Here is a 16,404-nt window from a genome sequence, read left to right on the forward strand (position 1 = left end):
CTTTCTTTGCCACCTAGTTAAGAAGGACTAGGTCTCTTTCTTTGCCACCTAGTTAAGAAGGACTAGATCTCTTTCTTTGCCACCTAGTTAAGAAGGACTAGGTATCTTTCTTTGCCACCTAGTTAAGAAGGACTAGGTCTCTTTCTTTGCCACCTAGTTAAGAAGGACTAGGTCTCTTTCTTTGCCACCTAGTTAAGAAGGACTAGGTCTCTTTCTTTGCCACCTAGTTAAGAAGGACTAGGCCTCTTTCTTTGTGAGTGTTAAACTGAAGTCTGGCATCAGAAACATAAACCCAGGATAGACAGGATCAGTGAAGGTTGCGTAGATTGTGTGCAGGTGGGTGCGTTTATCAGGGAAGATACTGAAGAAGGACAATGTGCCTGCTGGCCAGTCCAGGTACACCCCCAGCCTTTTGGAGCGGATAGACTTGGGAGAAACTACCTTTGAACCGAAGATGTTAAAACCATCCATACCACCATCACCATCACCATCACCATCATCACCAATATAACCTATACACAGGCTCCAGGACATGTCGTTAAGTCCAAGCATGGTGCTTGTAGATATCCCTTTCCTTTGTAAGCATTTATATGCCACACCTATAGCTCCACGAACATCCTCAATTGTATTACAATCACTCCAATTAACTTCCCAATAACAGCGTCCACACAGGCCATCTGTGCACAACACTTGAGGAACATGCTGAAATCTCTCTGGGTGTTCAGGGTACGGCATCTTCTTCCTCGCTGCTGTCACCTTTCTGTTTCCTTCAGAAAGAGAGAGACCAACGTGGGCTGTGTTTGGGTCCAGCGTGAGTTCACGGGCGTCTGAAACATGACAAGAGCAGAAAACAGACAGAGATGAGAAAATATCATAGTCTTTTCTACACTAAACAGAGAGATGAGCAGTGGTGGAATGTAACGAAGTATTTTTACTTCGTTACTGTACTTAAGTCAATTTTTACGTATCTGTACTTTACTTAAGTAAAAATAATAGTGCATACTTTTTACTTTTACTCCATTAAATTTTTTAGCTATTATCTATACTATACTTTTACTAAACTTCAGTACTTCCTCCACCACTGGAGATGTGGTAATATCCTAGTCTTTTTTACAAAGCAAAGCCAACAGCAAAGTGGGTGTAGACTAGCTATGATGCCCAAGGTAGTTTCGGATCATGTCATCAGGTTAGACTAGCTATGATGCCCAGGGTATCTATGGAGCACGTCATCAGGTAAGACTAGCTATGATGCCCAGGGTATATATGGAGCATGTCATCAGGTAAGACTAGCTATGATGCCCACACCCAGGGTAGCTAAGAATAATTTCTGGTACATTTCCGGAAAACTTTCCATGGGAATTTAAGCTCTGGAATTTTGGATATTTTGACAATTTTTTTGGCAAAGCCTATAACAGGGAGTTTAAATGTAGTTGAAAACAACACTATGCAAGCCTAGATCAGCTGGACCCTGGATGCAACTAGTTGGGAACATTGGGCCGCATTCTCAAAACATTTTCGGAAGTTTCTTCTGAAATGTTTCTTACAGACTTCGGAAAACCAACGTAAGAAAAACATTTCTGCCAGATTCATGGACGCCTAAAAATGTGTTCTTGCGCAGCAGAAGTGTTCTGAGCTGTGCTCCCCCGGAAGAGGTTTCTTAAATTGAAAGCGTGTTCTCGTGCACCTGAATTTGCATACATACATGCCCCAACAGCTCCTTATAAGGGCACGCAACCGTTGTGACGTGTGCAGTCGGAATCGACCGAATCCACGCGAAGACAACTCGAAAGCGAGTCATGTCAAAGCGGAAAGCGAGCACCGGTCGAGTAAACACAGAACTAACTTCACTGGTGCAGAGGTGGAGGTACTGTTGCAGGATGTAGATGTATCCATTCTATTCCACAATGGCAGTATCAACGCGATTGAGTTAAATGCTTATTTATTCACTTACATTTGCAGTGTTTGTGTAGTCCTTTTATTTATTTTAGGACATCACGATGCCTCGTAGAATCATTTACATTTACACATTTAGCAGACGCTTTTATCCAAAGCGACTTACAAGGATGTATACACATTTTTACATTTACATTGATGGCACACTGCACATCAGGAGCAATTAGGGATTCAGTGTCTTGCTCAAGGACGCTTCGACAGGGAATCGAACTAGCAACCTTCTGATTACTAAACGACTTCTCTACCTCCTGTACCACTGCCGCACATGACTATAAATGTGAAACGTAATTGTTAATGATATAAATATTCTCGTATTTATTATTATTATAATCCGAGGATGTCTGTAGAGTTGATGTGAACGCAATCACCAACGATTTCTCACAAATTCAGCCCTAAACACTTCTAACACGGAGCCGCCCAGTGGGGCATCTTGTGGTTTTTTGAGGAATCGCATTTGACAAAACTCATTTTTTACACGTTCTGAAAGTCTTCTGAAGTTCAGAACAAATCCCAGATGAGAAAACTTTCATGAATGCCAAATTTGTTCGTAAATCCACCGGAAGTGGAGTTTAGAAGAAATTCCTTCTTAAATTCTTCTCAACTGTGTTCGAGAATGAGGCCCATTGTCTGCCAGAAACGTAAACCTAGCATATTGATTACTTGTTACACTGAAGCCATGTTCATTTTAATACCAAGTTTATTTGTATACAGTTGGTTAACTTTTTACAGCAGTGAGAGTAGGATGTATTTATGCCCACACAAAAGTACACCATCACCTCGATTACTGGCAGCTGTTGGGGTCCATCAAAAAAGCGTGATTTAGGCGACTTATCGGAAACACAAGTAATTACTGCAAATTAAAGGGGTGAGCAATAAAAACCTCATTCAAAACTCTATTTTAAAGATGTATGGAATGCAGCACACGCTGTGTTTCTTTGCAAAGGATGTAGCTAGCTATTATAAACCAAATGGACAAAATCAATGGATTAATTAATTTTTCTCCCAACCCGACATGATGAAAGTCTGAAGTCCTCTTGTCCGAGAAAGTACGCTGTATCCATTATCGATTGACAATGCAAACAGGTGACTGTATTTATAGTCCACAGGAACAAAATTGTCTAGCTGGCAAGTGGCTAACGTTAGCAATCTTAGATCTTGCTGCATGATCTTGGTTAAAACAATGAATTGAATTTCAACCCTGCGCTGTCCACTACAGGACACTGGGAATTGTCATATATTGTCATATATGACAAGGTAAATACAGTTTGTATAAATTACCCCCAAATTTCCAGTTTATTCCCGTTAATTCCAACTTTGAATATTCCCGGAATTTTGCAACCCTAATCATGTCTTCAGGTTAGACTAGCTATGATCAGGGGCGGAGATCCCATTTCATTGTAGGGGGGGACAATACATGGTAACATTTCGGAGAGTAATTCCGGGGGGGGGGGGGGGGGGGGACATGAAAAAATTGCTTTCAGGAGAGCTAGCATAACTCAGCTGCTAAATACCGAATTCTCAATAACAAACAATACAAATTTACAAACAGAAATTCGAAGTCATTTTTTAAATCCTCTAACCGGCATTAAATGTACTAACTCAAAATATCTACTCACAGACAAATAATGTCCAAAGTTCAAGAGAACTTGATGCTCAAAATAAGTTCTAAAAAAGTTCAATTTGACCTATCAATAAGCCCCACCACCAATATTTACTGTTCCTAACTCGGACAAGTTATCAGAGCTGACTAGAGTTTACAATGGCAGCTGTCAAAATGATATCCCAAGAGGCTCTAGACAACTTTTGGAGACAAAATAACCTGATTTCGCCTAGAAGCCATCAAAAGGGCCTTCATACTGCAATGGAGGGATATGCATAACATTTAAAACTAGATATGGTGGATAACAAGCTTACATTTTCGGCGAGAATTTACAGATTACCCGCCCGTTGGAAACAGCATGTGAACCAAACCACTTTGAGGAATAGGGGGATCATGATTTTTCAACACTTAAAAAAACACATTGTTTTACGTTTATAATTAGCACCGCTTGTGTCGTCATGCATTTATTTCATATTACTATATTTTTCAAAAAAAATTGTTTTGTTTCCAATGATTGTTGGGGGGGACAACTTTATGGTAGGAGGGGACACGTCCCCCCCGGGATCTCCGCCTATGGCTATGATGCCCACACCCAAGATTGTTATGGATCCCACTGGCCAATGTTTCTGCTCTCAAGTGCTTCATGGCCCCTCCTCTTATATAAAAAGTAAACCGATTTCAGTGGCGGCCATGGTATACGAATTAGAAAGATAACCCCAAACAGGACTCACACACACACAGATAGACAGACAGGTGGAGGCCATAGTACAGACACACACGCACACACACGCACACACGCACACGCACACGCACACGCACACGCACACCAGCACCTAGTGAATAAACAGAAGAGGACACATTTTATGGTCTTCTTACATTTCTGTGGGCCAGTTTTCAGCATGTCTGGTCCATTATAGGCAAAGCTACAGGAACAATATAAAATATAAAACATTTAAAGACAGACATGGAGAGCCTAAATGCTATTCATATATGCATTATAAAATGGTAAATAGTCCCTACAGTTCAGTACAATTCTGACATTTCTCAAAGTTTAACCCATCCACACTGAAAATGTGTTTACAATCTTTAATTTACATCTGCCTTTGATTTGGAACGTAACTATCAAATGTCATCAACGCATTTCATAATTTTTCTTTCTAGATTACCGAAATAATTTTTCAGAGATGAATTATTTTCACTGTACTGGACACTGTTAATGTTTCATTAAAATATTTGTGTGCATACATGTATAACAAACATGATTATTAAGAGGGTAGGATCATTTAAACCTAGGCAGCAATGAGAACTTGAACGACTTGTCCACTTGAAGATTCTAGATTCAACTCTTTAACTAAATGTGTTCCCAAGTGGTTCCAAATTCCCCAAATTCCCCAAATAGTTTCCACAATGTAAGGAGAAACAATACAAATATAATTATATTACTTTGTGTATGTAAATGGAGTCTGTCTACACAAACACACATGTGACAGTCAGTGACTCCAATATCAAAACCAGGGTTTGAATTAAAGGTACAGTTTTGAAATCAAGTACACCTTACCTGAGTCTTTTCAGTTTGTACTTTTTGAGTAGGTCCATGCTTTTGTCTCCTGAATGGTTGTAGGACAGATCCAGCTCCTTCAGTGTGCAGGAGGGTGAAGTGAGCGCCGAGGCCAGAGCCTCACAGCCTTCATCTGATATGCAACACCCAGAGAGCCTACAAGGAAGGAGAGGAGGAGAGAATGAGAAATGGAGAGAGAGAGATTGAGAGGGAGAGAGAGAGAGGGTGAGTAAAAATGTTTTTTTTTTTTTTCCTTGGGATGACAACTATAGGGACCACACTAAGACACTTCTCATAAACCATCGGTTATGAAACGAGCATCAACTATTCCAGAAAAGGAACAAAGAGTATTTCATCATTTAATGCAAATGCAAACATGTTTAATGCAAAGAACATCACAATGGTCAGAGAAAGCAGTCTGCAAGATTGTTTAATGCAACATCACAATGGTTGTAAGATGTGGCAAGACAGTCTTAAGATTTTAAAAGGTTAAAATGACGCTTGAAAACATATATCCTGTCTAGCCACGATAAAGCGATGTAATTATCTCTAATGTGAGAGGTGGGTTTCCATTCAGCTCGTTCGCATTAGCTATGCGCATTCACAGTGATTCGCACAAACCAAATGCGCATCAGCGACCGTTTCTAATCACTTAAGTCCTTAGTCTAATTTGGAGGAAGAGTTTTGTGTAGGCTATAATGTAAGCCCTCCTCTCCGCAGTCAGAATCATCAATGCTGTAGCTATTGAGCTATTTACTTTAATAGCTGCTAGAAGGAGAAGGCGTAGAATGATTTTACATATTTTACGCTCTCAGATAGCAGCGAATTCCATACCCACACAAACCTGTACATCTGGGAACGAGCGCGGTCTAGGGAGTTTTTTAATTTGGTGAAGGCCCACTTCACTGATCAGCTGTGGGTCGAAAACTTCAGGCTAACCAGGTCAGGATTCAAAGAATTGTGCCAACTGATAGGCCCTGCTGTGTCGCCTGCAAGTGTTTGCTGCCGAAAGCCTGTCCCCACAGACGAGCGCATTGCTATAGCGCTTTATAAACTCGCAAACATGCGCAGAATACCGTGTTGTGGGAGAAACTTTTGGCGTAAGCAAGACTACTGGCCATAGATGTGTGTATGCAGTATGCTTTGCCATCCGTGAACAAGCCAAACAACATAAAGTTACCCGACCTTGGCGAGGCCCAAGAGATTGCTGACAACTCTTCAAGCCCTTGTTGATGATTAATTGATATTTAGAGATCTCTGTGTTGGAACACCAGGTAGCGCGCACGATGCTGTGTTCGCCTCCTCCTGAATTCTCAGGTAGGCTAAAGGTTTTTGAACCATTTGTTTAATTTGATATGATAGTAGTAGTAATAATAATAATAATAATAATGATAGCCTAATAATAAAGGTGGGCTACAGTTAAACAATATCCCTTTAAAGTTTGCACGTAAATCAAGTTTATCGGTTAACCTACAATAAACTAGGTGTCCATGGGCAATGAGGGGAAACAACACACAGAAACCATAGATATATTATACTAGTATATAACAGCAACTGCATATGCTGCATGAGGTGTGGTGTATTAGCTGGCAGTCTGAGAAGCAGTAGGAACTTCACATTCGGGGCAGCCAGCAGCACGCTTGTCTCTCACTGCAACAGGACGTAGTCTACAGTCCAACTCCGAACATAAACATAAACACAAATGACGCGAATCGCTCAAATAAACTGTTTCCATCTACGTTGAGCGCATTAACTAATTTCGAATAGCTAGTTAAACCACCTCCCTCTGGCGAATCGAATTTCTATGCGCATTGGGGACGTTAATGCGCATCGCATGCGTTTCCAACTAGGATTAAATATTCGCATAGAGAAAATGCGCATAGAAATACGATGCAACTAGTGGAGGCAGCAAGGTGCTCAGTGTTGCCAGATTGGAAATGGCGTATCGTATCAAAGACTCAAAATGATTGTATTTGGAGGATAATTATCATATCTGGCAACACTGGGAAGGTGGTTGACCAATGACAGTTCTCTCTACAGTCAGAGCTCGCGCAAGAAGGTGGAACGTAAGGGAGATACCCTTTCCAAAACTTGTAAGGACGTAATAACTAGTTTGTGAAAGACCCAGAGAAACACAAATATCCGACGTCTGGTCACCCTAGTAAAAGTGACTTTAGGGGAGTCAGTAGCAAAATATAGCAAATCTCACATAATGGGGCTTTGAGTTTTGGTCTACAACTGCTGCGCGAACTACCTAAAAGGCAAGCAAAAACCTTAACACAAACATTAGAACAGTTGGCTGTATACTGTTTCCTTAACACTAACCTGTTTGGTTCCTTTTAACTTTTTTAGGGGGAATACAACATTAAGCATGGTGATCCTACAGCACTACAGTAAGTCAATGTGGGCCAAACATTATAATAAAAAAATACCTCAGTGTTTCAAGTTTGCAGTGTCCTAAAGCTACTGACAACAACTTCACTCCAAAATCCTTCAGGTCATTATTGGAGAGGTCCAAAACCCTCAGCTGAGAGTGCCTTGACTGAAGAACTGATGCAAACCTTCCACATGATTCTCCTGTGATGTTACAGCTCACGAGTCTGCAATCAAAGCAAGAGGCAACAGACATACACTCATTTGTACCAATTTAAATACTTAAAAATGAACATTGTGTCATGTCCATCAAAGAGCAACAAAAAAACAATTACAATAACAACAACTACAAATAATAATAATAATAATAATGTGTGTAATACCATATTTTGTTGATGACAATGGTTATGAGACAAATAAGTCAAAGACAGTGGGAGTATCTACATAATAGCATGATGCACATCATGTAACAGTTTCATTTTTTGATGTGCAAATATTTTTTGCACTTTGTACACAGACAAACAGCACACAAACAAGTTGAAGCCCCATTGAATTTAAGGAAAAAGATACTTCACTAATTCCTTGTAAAAAAAAGCATTCCTTACTGAAGGAGCTAGCTCTTTTGGTTTCCATACTTTCTATGTTACTAACCTCAGTGTTTTTAGTTTGCAATTTGGGTGGTCCAATCCATCAGACAGCATCATAACTCCTGAATCCAGAAGGTCATTGAAACTTAAGTCCAGCTCTTTTAGGATCGAGTTCTCTGACTGGAGAGTAGATTTGATAGTCTTATATGATCTGCTGGTGAGACGAACAGCTAGCTAGTCTGCAAAGACAAGCATGAATGTGCCAGGTGAGTGTTTAAGCTTTTGAACATTTCTTTTTTCAAAATAATAATAGTGGATGAAAAGCAGAATGAAGGTCAACCTCAGTATCTCCAGTTTGCAGTTTATGTGTGTCAACCACTTAGACAGAGTCTTCATTCCAGAGTCCAGGTCATTACAGCTGAGGTCAAGATCCCTCACGCATGAAGGTTTGTAAACAGCTAATGGCACACAGGAGTCAGCTGTGAAACAGCTGCTGACGAGTCTGCAACATATGGGGCAGGCACATTTGACAAATGATGAAAAAGCAGTAAGAAAGTATAGACCTTGCCAGTTCTCAGTTGATGATATGTCAACATTCTTCATGGACAAATCTGCCTCATTCACATCAATCCCTGGATCGAATACAGTGAAGTACACCTCACAGAGAGACATACAAAAATGTACTGTTCCTCAAACATCACTAACCTCAGTGTCTCCACTTTGCAGTCTCTGTGGTATAGCGCTCGAAACAAATTACAAAAGTCAAAATATTTCAAATTAATATAACTTAAGTCCAGCTCTCTCAAGTATGAGTTTTTTGACTGAAGTGCAAAGGTCACACTCTCAAATCCATCAGATGAAAGCAAACAGCCAGAGAGTCTGTAATTCAGAAAACAATTACATGGTTAACAATATACAATATGCAAACACACACACACACACACACACACGTGTGTAGCTTTGAAAAGATTCTGAGTTTGGTGGCCCCTTACTTAGCTTTTCTGCATCCTCTCACTGCAGTGACAAGTCTGTTATTGCCCTCCAGAGTTGTGTTGTACTTATTCAGGTCGAACTCATCCTGTATGTCCTCTGATGCCAGCAGAATATAGGCAAGTGTGGAGCATTGTTCAGGTGAGAGTTTTTGTCCCGATCTCATATACTGTTCCATGTCTTTTTGAAGTGAGCTGTCTTTTAATTCAAGCAGGCAGAGCAAAAGATTAAGGCATCTCTTGGTGGATCTGTGTTGTTTGCTTAAAGTCTTCTTGATGTACTGGATTGTCTTTTCAATGCTCTCTGAGCTACACACGGTCTGTCCCAGGAGGCCTTCTAGAAGTTTCTGGTTGGATTCCAGAGAAATGCCCAAAAGAAAGCGAAGGAAAAGGTCAAGTTTTCCGTTTTTACAAAGCATGGATTCTTTCACTGCCCTCTTCAGCAGGTGATTCAACTTTCCCGCTTTGAAAGGTTGGTCTAGGTTTCCTACGACTTCATCTTCATCCTCAGATACGTCCTCATCCTCAGATGTATCTTCGTACTCATCCTCAGATGTAGCTTCATCCTCAGACGTATCTTCATCCTCGGGTGGCTCTTCATCCTCAGATGCTTTGTCCTCAGATGCTTTGTCCTCAACACCAGACATGTCCTCATTTTCAGACCCTTCATCACTCGAATCATCCTCAAACATGAACCCAAAGAAAAAGGCCCAATGGGTATCGATATCGTCAGAGTCTTCCTCGTCTTCAGAATCCTCGTCCTCTTGTGTTTCCTCTTCCTCAGAGTTTTCTTCATCGTGAGATGATTCTTCATCCTCACTTTCAAATTCCTCTTGATTTACAAATGAGTGAAACACAAAATAAGCGGCCAAGAACTCCTGAATGCTCAGATGCACAAAACAGTATATTTTTTTCTGGTTGATGACCAGTTCCTCTTTAAAAATATCTGTGCATATTCCTGAGTACACAGAAGCCTCTCTGACCTTAATGCCACACTCTTCCAGGTCTTTCTCATAGAACAAAATATTGCCTTTCATTAGCTGGGTAAATGCAAGTTTAGCCAATTTCACAATGATATCTTGAGGGTCCCATTGTGTGCCCTGACTTTCTGGAGGGTATTTCTGGCGCTGAAAGTTTGTAAGTATGAGCAGGAAATGGGAGAACATTTCAGTCATTGTTTTAGGAATTTCCTCAACGCCACGAAGAAGTAAGTCTTGAAGCACAGTGGCTGTGATCCAGCAGAAAAGTGGTATATGACACATGATGAAGAGACTTTTTGATGTCCTAATGTGTGTGATGATACTCCTCGCTTGGTCGGGATCTGGGATTTTCTTCTTGAAGTACTCTTCTTTCTGTTCGTCATTGAAGCCTCTTATCTCGGTCATCTGGTTGATGTACTTTGCCGGAATCTGACCTGCCACGGCTGGACGTGAAGTGATCCATACAAGAGCAGAAGGTAGAAGTTTCCCCCAAATGAGGTTTTCAATCAACTTGCCCACTGGTGCTTTTGTGGACACGTCAAATGGTTCTTCGTCATCAGATGAGAAATCAACTTCGAGTCTGCTTTCATCCAAACCATCTAAGATGAACAAAACCGTACAATTCTCATACATATGTGGGTCTTCCAGCTCAGGATAGAAAGCTTCCAAAACCATGTGGAATGAATACTTTGTATGTTGCACCAAGTTTAGTTCTCGAAAGGGAAGCACAAATATGAAGTCTATATCTTGATTGGCCTTTCCATCAGCCCAGTCGAGAATGAATTTCTGCACAGACACCGTTTTCCCAATCCCAGCAATACCTTTAGTCATGACAGTTTTGATGTGGCGTCTTTGTCCATCTGAGGATTTAAATATGTCATTGACACTGATTGGAGTGTCATGGCTCTGTCTTTGATGTGACTTTGCCAACTGCTGAACCTCATGTTCCCGGTTTACATCTTCACTCTGTCCTTCTGTGATGTAGAGCTCTGTGTATATTTTGTTGAATAAGACTTTTTCTTTTGCTTCAACATGACCTTCATTTACTCCATCAAACCTCCTTTTCATTGCAGCTTTATGACTCTTAATGGCATTCAACAGGTCTTCATCCTCTGTGGAACAAAAGAGTTAGTGAGACAGGGTTATAGGTGTGGTGGTGAGACAGTAAGGGTTATAAGTGTGGTGGTGAGACAGTTAGGGTTATAGGTGTGGTGGTGAGACAGTTAGCGTTATAAGTGTGGTGGTGAGACAGTTAGGGTTATAGGTGTGTTAGTGAGACAGTTAGGGTTATAGGTGTGGTAGTGAGACAGTTAGGGTTATAGGTGTGGTGGTGAGACAGTTAGGGTTATAGGTGTGGTGGTGAGACAGTTAGGGTTATAAGTGTGGTGGTGACACAGTTAGCGTTATAAGTGTGTTAGTGAGACAGTTAGGGTTATAAGTGTGTTAGTGAGACAGTTAGGGTTATAAGTGTGTTAGTGAGACAGTTAGGTTTATAAGTGTGTTAGTGAGACAGTTAGGTTTATAAGTGTGTTAGTGAGACAGTTAGCGTTATAAGTGTGTTAGTGAGACAGTTAGGGTTATAAGTGTGTTAGTGAGACAGTTAGGTTTATAAGTGTGTTAGTGAGACAGTTAGGTTTATAAGTGTGTTAGTGAGACAGTTAGGTTTATAAGTGTGGTGGTGAGACAGTTAGGGTTATAAGTGTGGTGGTGAGACAGTTAGGGTTATAAGTGTGTTAGTGAGACAGTAAGGGTTATAAGTGTGTTAGTGAGACAGTTAGGGTTATAGGTGTGGTGGTGAGACAGTTAGGGTTATAGGTGTGGTGGTGAGACAGTTAGGGTTATAGGTGTGGTGGTGAGACAGTTAGGGTTATAAGTGTGGTGGTGACACAGTTAGGGTTATAGGTGTGGTGGTGAGACAGTTAGGGTTATAAGTGAGACAGTTAGGGTTATAAGTGAGACAGTTAGGGTTATAAGTGTGTTAGTGAGACAGTTAGGGTTATAGGTGTGGTGGTGAGACAGTTAGGGTTATTAGTGTGGTGGTGAGACAGTTAGGGTTATAAGTGTGGTGGTGACACAGTTAGGGTTATAGGTGTGGTGGTGGTGGAGAGTCAGGAGTAGATCACAGATGTAATTTCCTGTTTGACAGAGTTGCTGCTACCTGCCATGCATTCTAGCCTCGGACCGCTGCTAACTGCTTCTGAACTCAAGTATCTTAGTGACTGCGTTCACAACATCGACTCTGGGAATACCTCCCTAACTGAATTCTCTATCTATTCTCTGTCATTCCCCACTAAGTAGCTGGCTAGCTGCTCCTAATTGTCTTCCAGTGTGTGCCATGGTTTCTCTGCTAGCTCTGTCTATTGCCTGGCATGTTATACGTTTGGCAACTCCCCATCCTCCTTAAGCGGTCACAATACTTGTAACAAATGTATGGTTGAACAAATTAACAAATACTTGAATCTCATCTCCTCGATGTAGACCGTATTAGCTTGTTAGCTCTAACTAGCGAAACCTACGCAGTGGATGTGGTAAAGTGCACTGCTAACCCGAGTTGTATCTCACATGAAATATCAAGCACCTCAAGGCTTAGTGCTTAGTCCCCCATCCTACCTGCTCAGGTAAGATTATCTGATAGCATGGATTCTCTGACCATTATTCAGTCCACTCAGCTGCTTGCATTAAAGTAATTAATACGTCTTTATAGAGCACACACTATTCGATCCAGACTTGTCTGTATTAAAAGTTGAGAAAATTTGTACTGATCCATTTTGATATCAAATTTCTGTCAGTTTTTCTCCTCAGCAATTGCACATTATATTTATCTGTGTCAGAAGGTTCAAAGGCTAAATTTGTAAATGTTTTCCATGTCATCCAACAGAACTTGGAATGCAATCATGAGAGACTTCTGAGGGAAAGATAACTAGTTTAAATTCCTCCCCTAGATTATCCATCAGGAAAAACCAAGCCCCTTCCGGACTCACTTGTCATGCCGACCAGCTGAGAATGTTTACTGAAAGCATGCTTGTAAAACCACCATAGTAACGAGGAGAGACAAGGATGAATATAATATTAAATAATAAATATTCTAGTCATCAAATTTTTCACTAGTACTACATTGCACGGCCTTCAACTTTTTCCACCACCATTTTCAATTTCAGACTTCAATTTCATGACAGCCTAGTCTGTTCATAGTGTACACAAAGGAAAGGAACATTTTCATTACCAGACCCACTTGTCATGCCGAACGGCTGAGAATGGAGTTGTTGGCGGACTGGATTTGGAATGCTCAACTGCTCACTACCACTGGACGTTGTGTTTTCGTGTGGACTCTGAGTTTGTGTGAACCCACTGTAGAACATCAAAATAACAAGTATGTAGGGCACATTCCTTTGTAAACACAAGCAGGTTACATTTAGCATATCTCTTGCATCTCCCATAGGTTTCAATGGCACATTATGAATCCTGAATTATGTAAAAAAAAAGGTTAGTTCATCTTTAGAAAACAATACAAAACTAGCCTTCTATGGGCTACTGGTGTATATGGAACCTCAGCACCTGTGGATGTGATTATGGTCAACACCAAATAGTCAGAGAGAACAGTACTATGCAGGGTAGAAAGAAGAGTGGGAGGACCCAGTGTTGTTCATACTCTTTGGTTTCAGTTTCAGTTTCACTGGTAGCATAATGGTGATGCCCACAAAGCATGAGTCTTATCTAGAAAGAAGCCAATTTGGTATAGAGTCACTTTCATCTTACAACAGGACAATGGCCCAGAGCGCTGCTCCAAATTGTGCAAGACCTGTTTAGGGAAGCACCTGTCACACTGTCATTTTGTTAAGTTTGTAATTGTTGCAAATGGGTGATTCTTTGATGAAAGTACATTTTAAAGGGACAATATGTAATGAATGAACTGTACTGAATCATAACATGAACATGACATCAGAGATTAAGGAAACATGCTAAACTGAAATACTGGCTTCTCCGACAACAATGCTACAGCCAGTATGTTCCTTTTAAAATTTCTGTTCCGAAGCAGAACGTCTGTTTGTGTTTTGGCCAGTGTGATTCCACCCCTGCCCATTTATCCAGTACAATTTTGACACCTTGGGTTGCCAGATAAGAATGCAAACACAGCGCGCGACCGCCATGAAGGTAAGCAAATGAACTGGACCAACAGAGATAACATTTGAATCTACCTGCCCGCCTCAGCATCCTTCTAAAAAGTTACATGACCAGACACGTAGTAAAATGCTGATAAATATTGGAGAAGCATTTGAAAGATGGAGACAGCTAAGAGCCCTGAAGGATTTTATGAAGGATGTCAAATTGGCAAATTTTCTCCTGAACAGGTAAGCAATGAGCTTCAGCTAAAGTTAGCTAACGGCTACTAGTAGGGATGGACATTTAAAGTAATTGCACATTCATACTCTGTGTAGGCTCTCTGCGCAGCTGGGTTATCAAGGCAGCGAGTATTTGAGACACAGCTGGTGAAGTGATCCCAAGCTGATGCTAACACACGCTAATGTGTATCATATCATTCAAATGCTATCAGTCCAGAGGAGTGACATGTCACGGCTGTGACAGTGTGACAGAAATATACGACAGAAACGGCAAGTTCGGCTCTAAATTGACTCAATTTACAAACGCAATTACTCTATTCATTGAACGAATACTGATGTCCAAACAGAGTAGCGCTACTCATGCCTATCCCTAGCTATCAGCTATTGATCTATCTCATTGAATAGAAACCATATGCCCGTTTTAGAAGAGTTTATTCCGGTTTGTGACAATCAATGGATGTGGTATAACTTCGCTAGCTTTAGACACTCTCTCTGTACTCTGGGTCTTGGACCAGGATGTTTTCAACATTTCTCAAGTCTCATGTTTTTCACTCCCAATAGCACAGAATAATAACTACAAACCCATTAGACTGCTGAGTGTCAGACTGCCATGTTTGCACTGTGCGGCAGACCAAGACTATGTCTGTGTATCAGTTTTAGGCTATTAGTAAACAAAGTTTCATGCTTCGCCGTACCTTGATCTCATTATTTACCCACCTCTTCTTTTGCCACTACACACTGGTTGTTCCTTTTTCTTCCACAAGGGGCATTAAGTGTATGCCAGGGGGCAAAATAAGTTTTTTCTTTTAGTACCCTCCATCTGATGGCTATTTTAGATCATTCCGGAGCTTCTGGTGTGCACTGATTGTACCTGATCATTTACCCACAGGCCTTATCCCAAATGATCCCAATTATCCCAATTATCCCAATTATCCGAGTTTTGAGTGGCAATCTCACAGGGCTCAGTCATGACTTCTGTAGTGTGATAAAGAGTTCACCATCTGGAGACAGCGTGGCAAAAACTGCAAACTAGAATCATGAAAAAATCGGGAAGGCTGATCTCTAAATTTAGCATTTTGGCCAAATGCTCTCATTCCTCTATCATGTCCTGGGAACAGGATACATTTTTAGTCAGTTTAGAAAACTCAAATGCCATTAACTCTGCAATTGTTTCAGATAACATTTTTCCACATATTACCTTAGTTATTTGTGCATGGACATTTTACAGTAATATACTGCAGCACTATGTTTTGTGTATGTTTCATGAATAATTGTTCCTTTATGTTCTATAGTTTAGCATTACCCATGTCATCAACCATCATTAGACAATGAAATTAGTCTCTGACCTTGGATCAGAGGGGACATGTCCTCTCATGTTTGGACGGCCTCCAGTGGAGTGATCGCTCTTCATGGACACACCGCTGGGCACTGGAGATGGTGGTCTGTCTGACTTCAATCTGAAAAGAAGGAACAACCTGACCTTAATCACCACATCACACTGAAATAAAGGATCTCAAAATCATAAGTATGTCTAACTATGCTGAAATAGGCTGGAGAATTTGAGGTCTATTTCAAGTGAATCTGCAAGTACATTTGAGAAATTAGAGTTTGAAGCTTCACAGTCTGTTGCTGAAGATGGAATGAGTGTTTCCATAGGTTTTGAGGTGCAATCTTTGGAGCTTTGTATTTAACCACAGGCTTTGTCCCAATACTTACTGTATATACTAATAATTAAGACCTTTGTCAGGTTTATAATGGCACACACGACACACTGGAACACACACGTGCATATATGGAGGCGACACAGGACACACACACACACACACACACACGCAGGTAGGCCTGAGGTCGTGGTGAATTTATTTTCTGCTTTTTCCCATCTGGGACCATCCTTCCTCAAGGACCCCCCAGGAGCAGTGGGCAGCTTGTAGCGCCCGGGGACCAATTGAAGTGAACTGTCCATCTTTGGTCAGGGATGGACATGTGTTCTGTTATTATATATATACTGTATGTCATATATATAT

The 16,404-nt window shown here is 40.9% G+C and overlaps 1 protein-coding gene across 1 annotated transcript; it reads right to left on the reverse strand.

The window, feature by feature from the left end:
* Window positions 1-94: 94 nt before the first annotated feature.
* LOC105906195 (NACHT, LRR and PYD domains-containing protein 12-like) lies at window positions 95-16,167 on the reverse strand. The gene is given in 11 exon segments (XM_031562360.2): window positions 95-827; window positions 4,430-4,476; window positions 5,112-5,267; window positions 7,544-7,711; window positions 8,136-8,293; window positions 8,295-8,310; window positions 8,412-8,573; window positions 8,777-8,950; window positions 9,064-11,152; window positions 13,264-13,388; window positions 15,727-16,167. Coding segments are annotated over 11 exon segments (3,750 nt in total). The 5' UTR covers window positions 15,792-16,167; the 3' UTR covers window positions 95-237.
* Window positions 16,168-16,404: the final 237 nt, after the last annotated feature.

Source organism: Clupea harengus, chromosome 24, assembly GCF_900700415.2.
Source record: "Clupea harengus chromosome 24, Ch_v2.0.2, whole genome shotgun sequence".
NCBI classification, from domain to species: Eukaryota; Metazoa; Chordata; class Actinopteri; order Clupeiformes; family Clupeidae; genus Clupea; species Clupea harengus.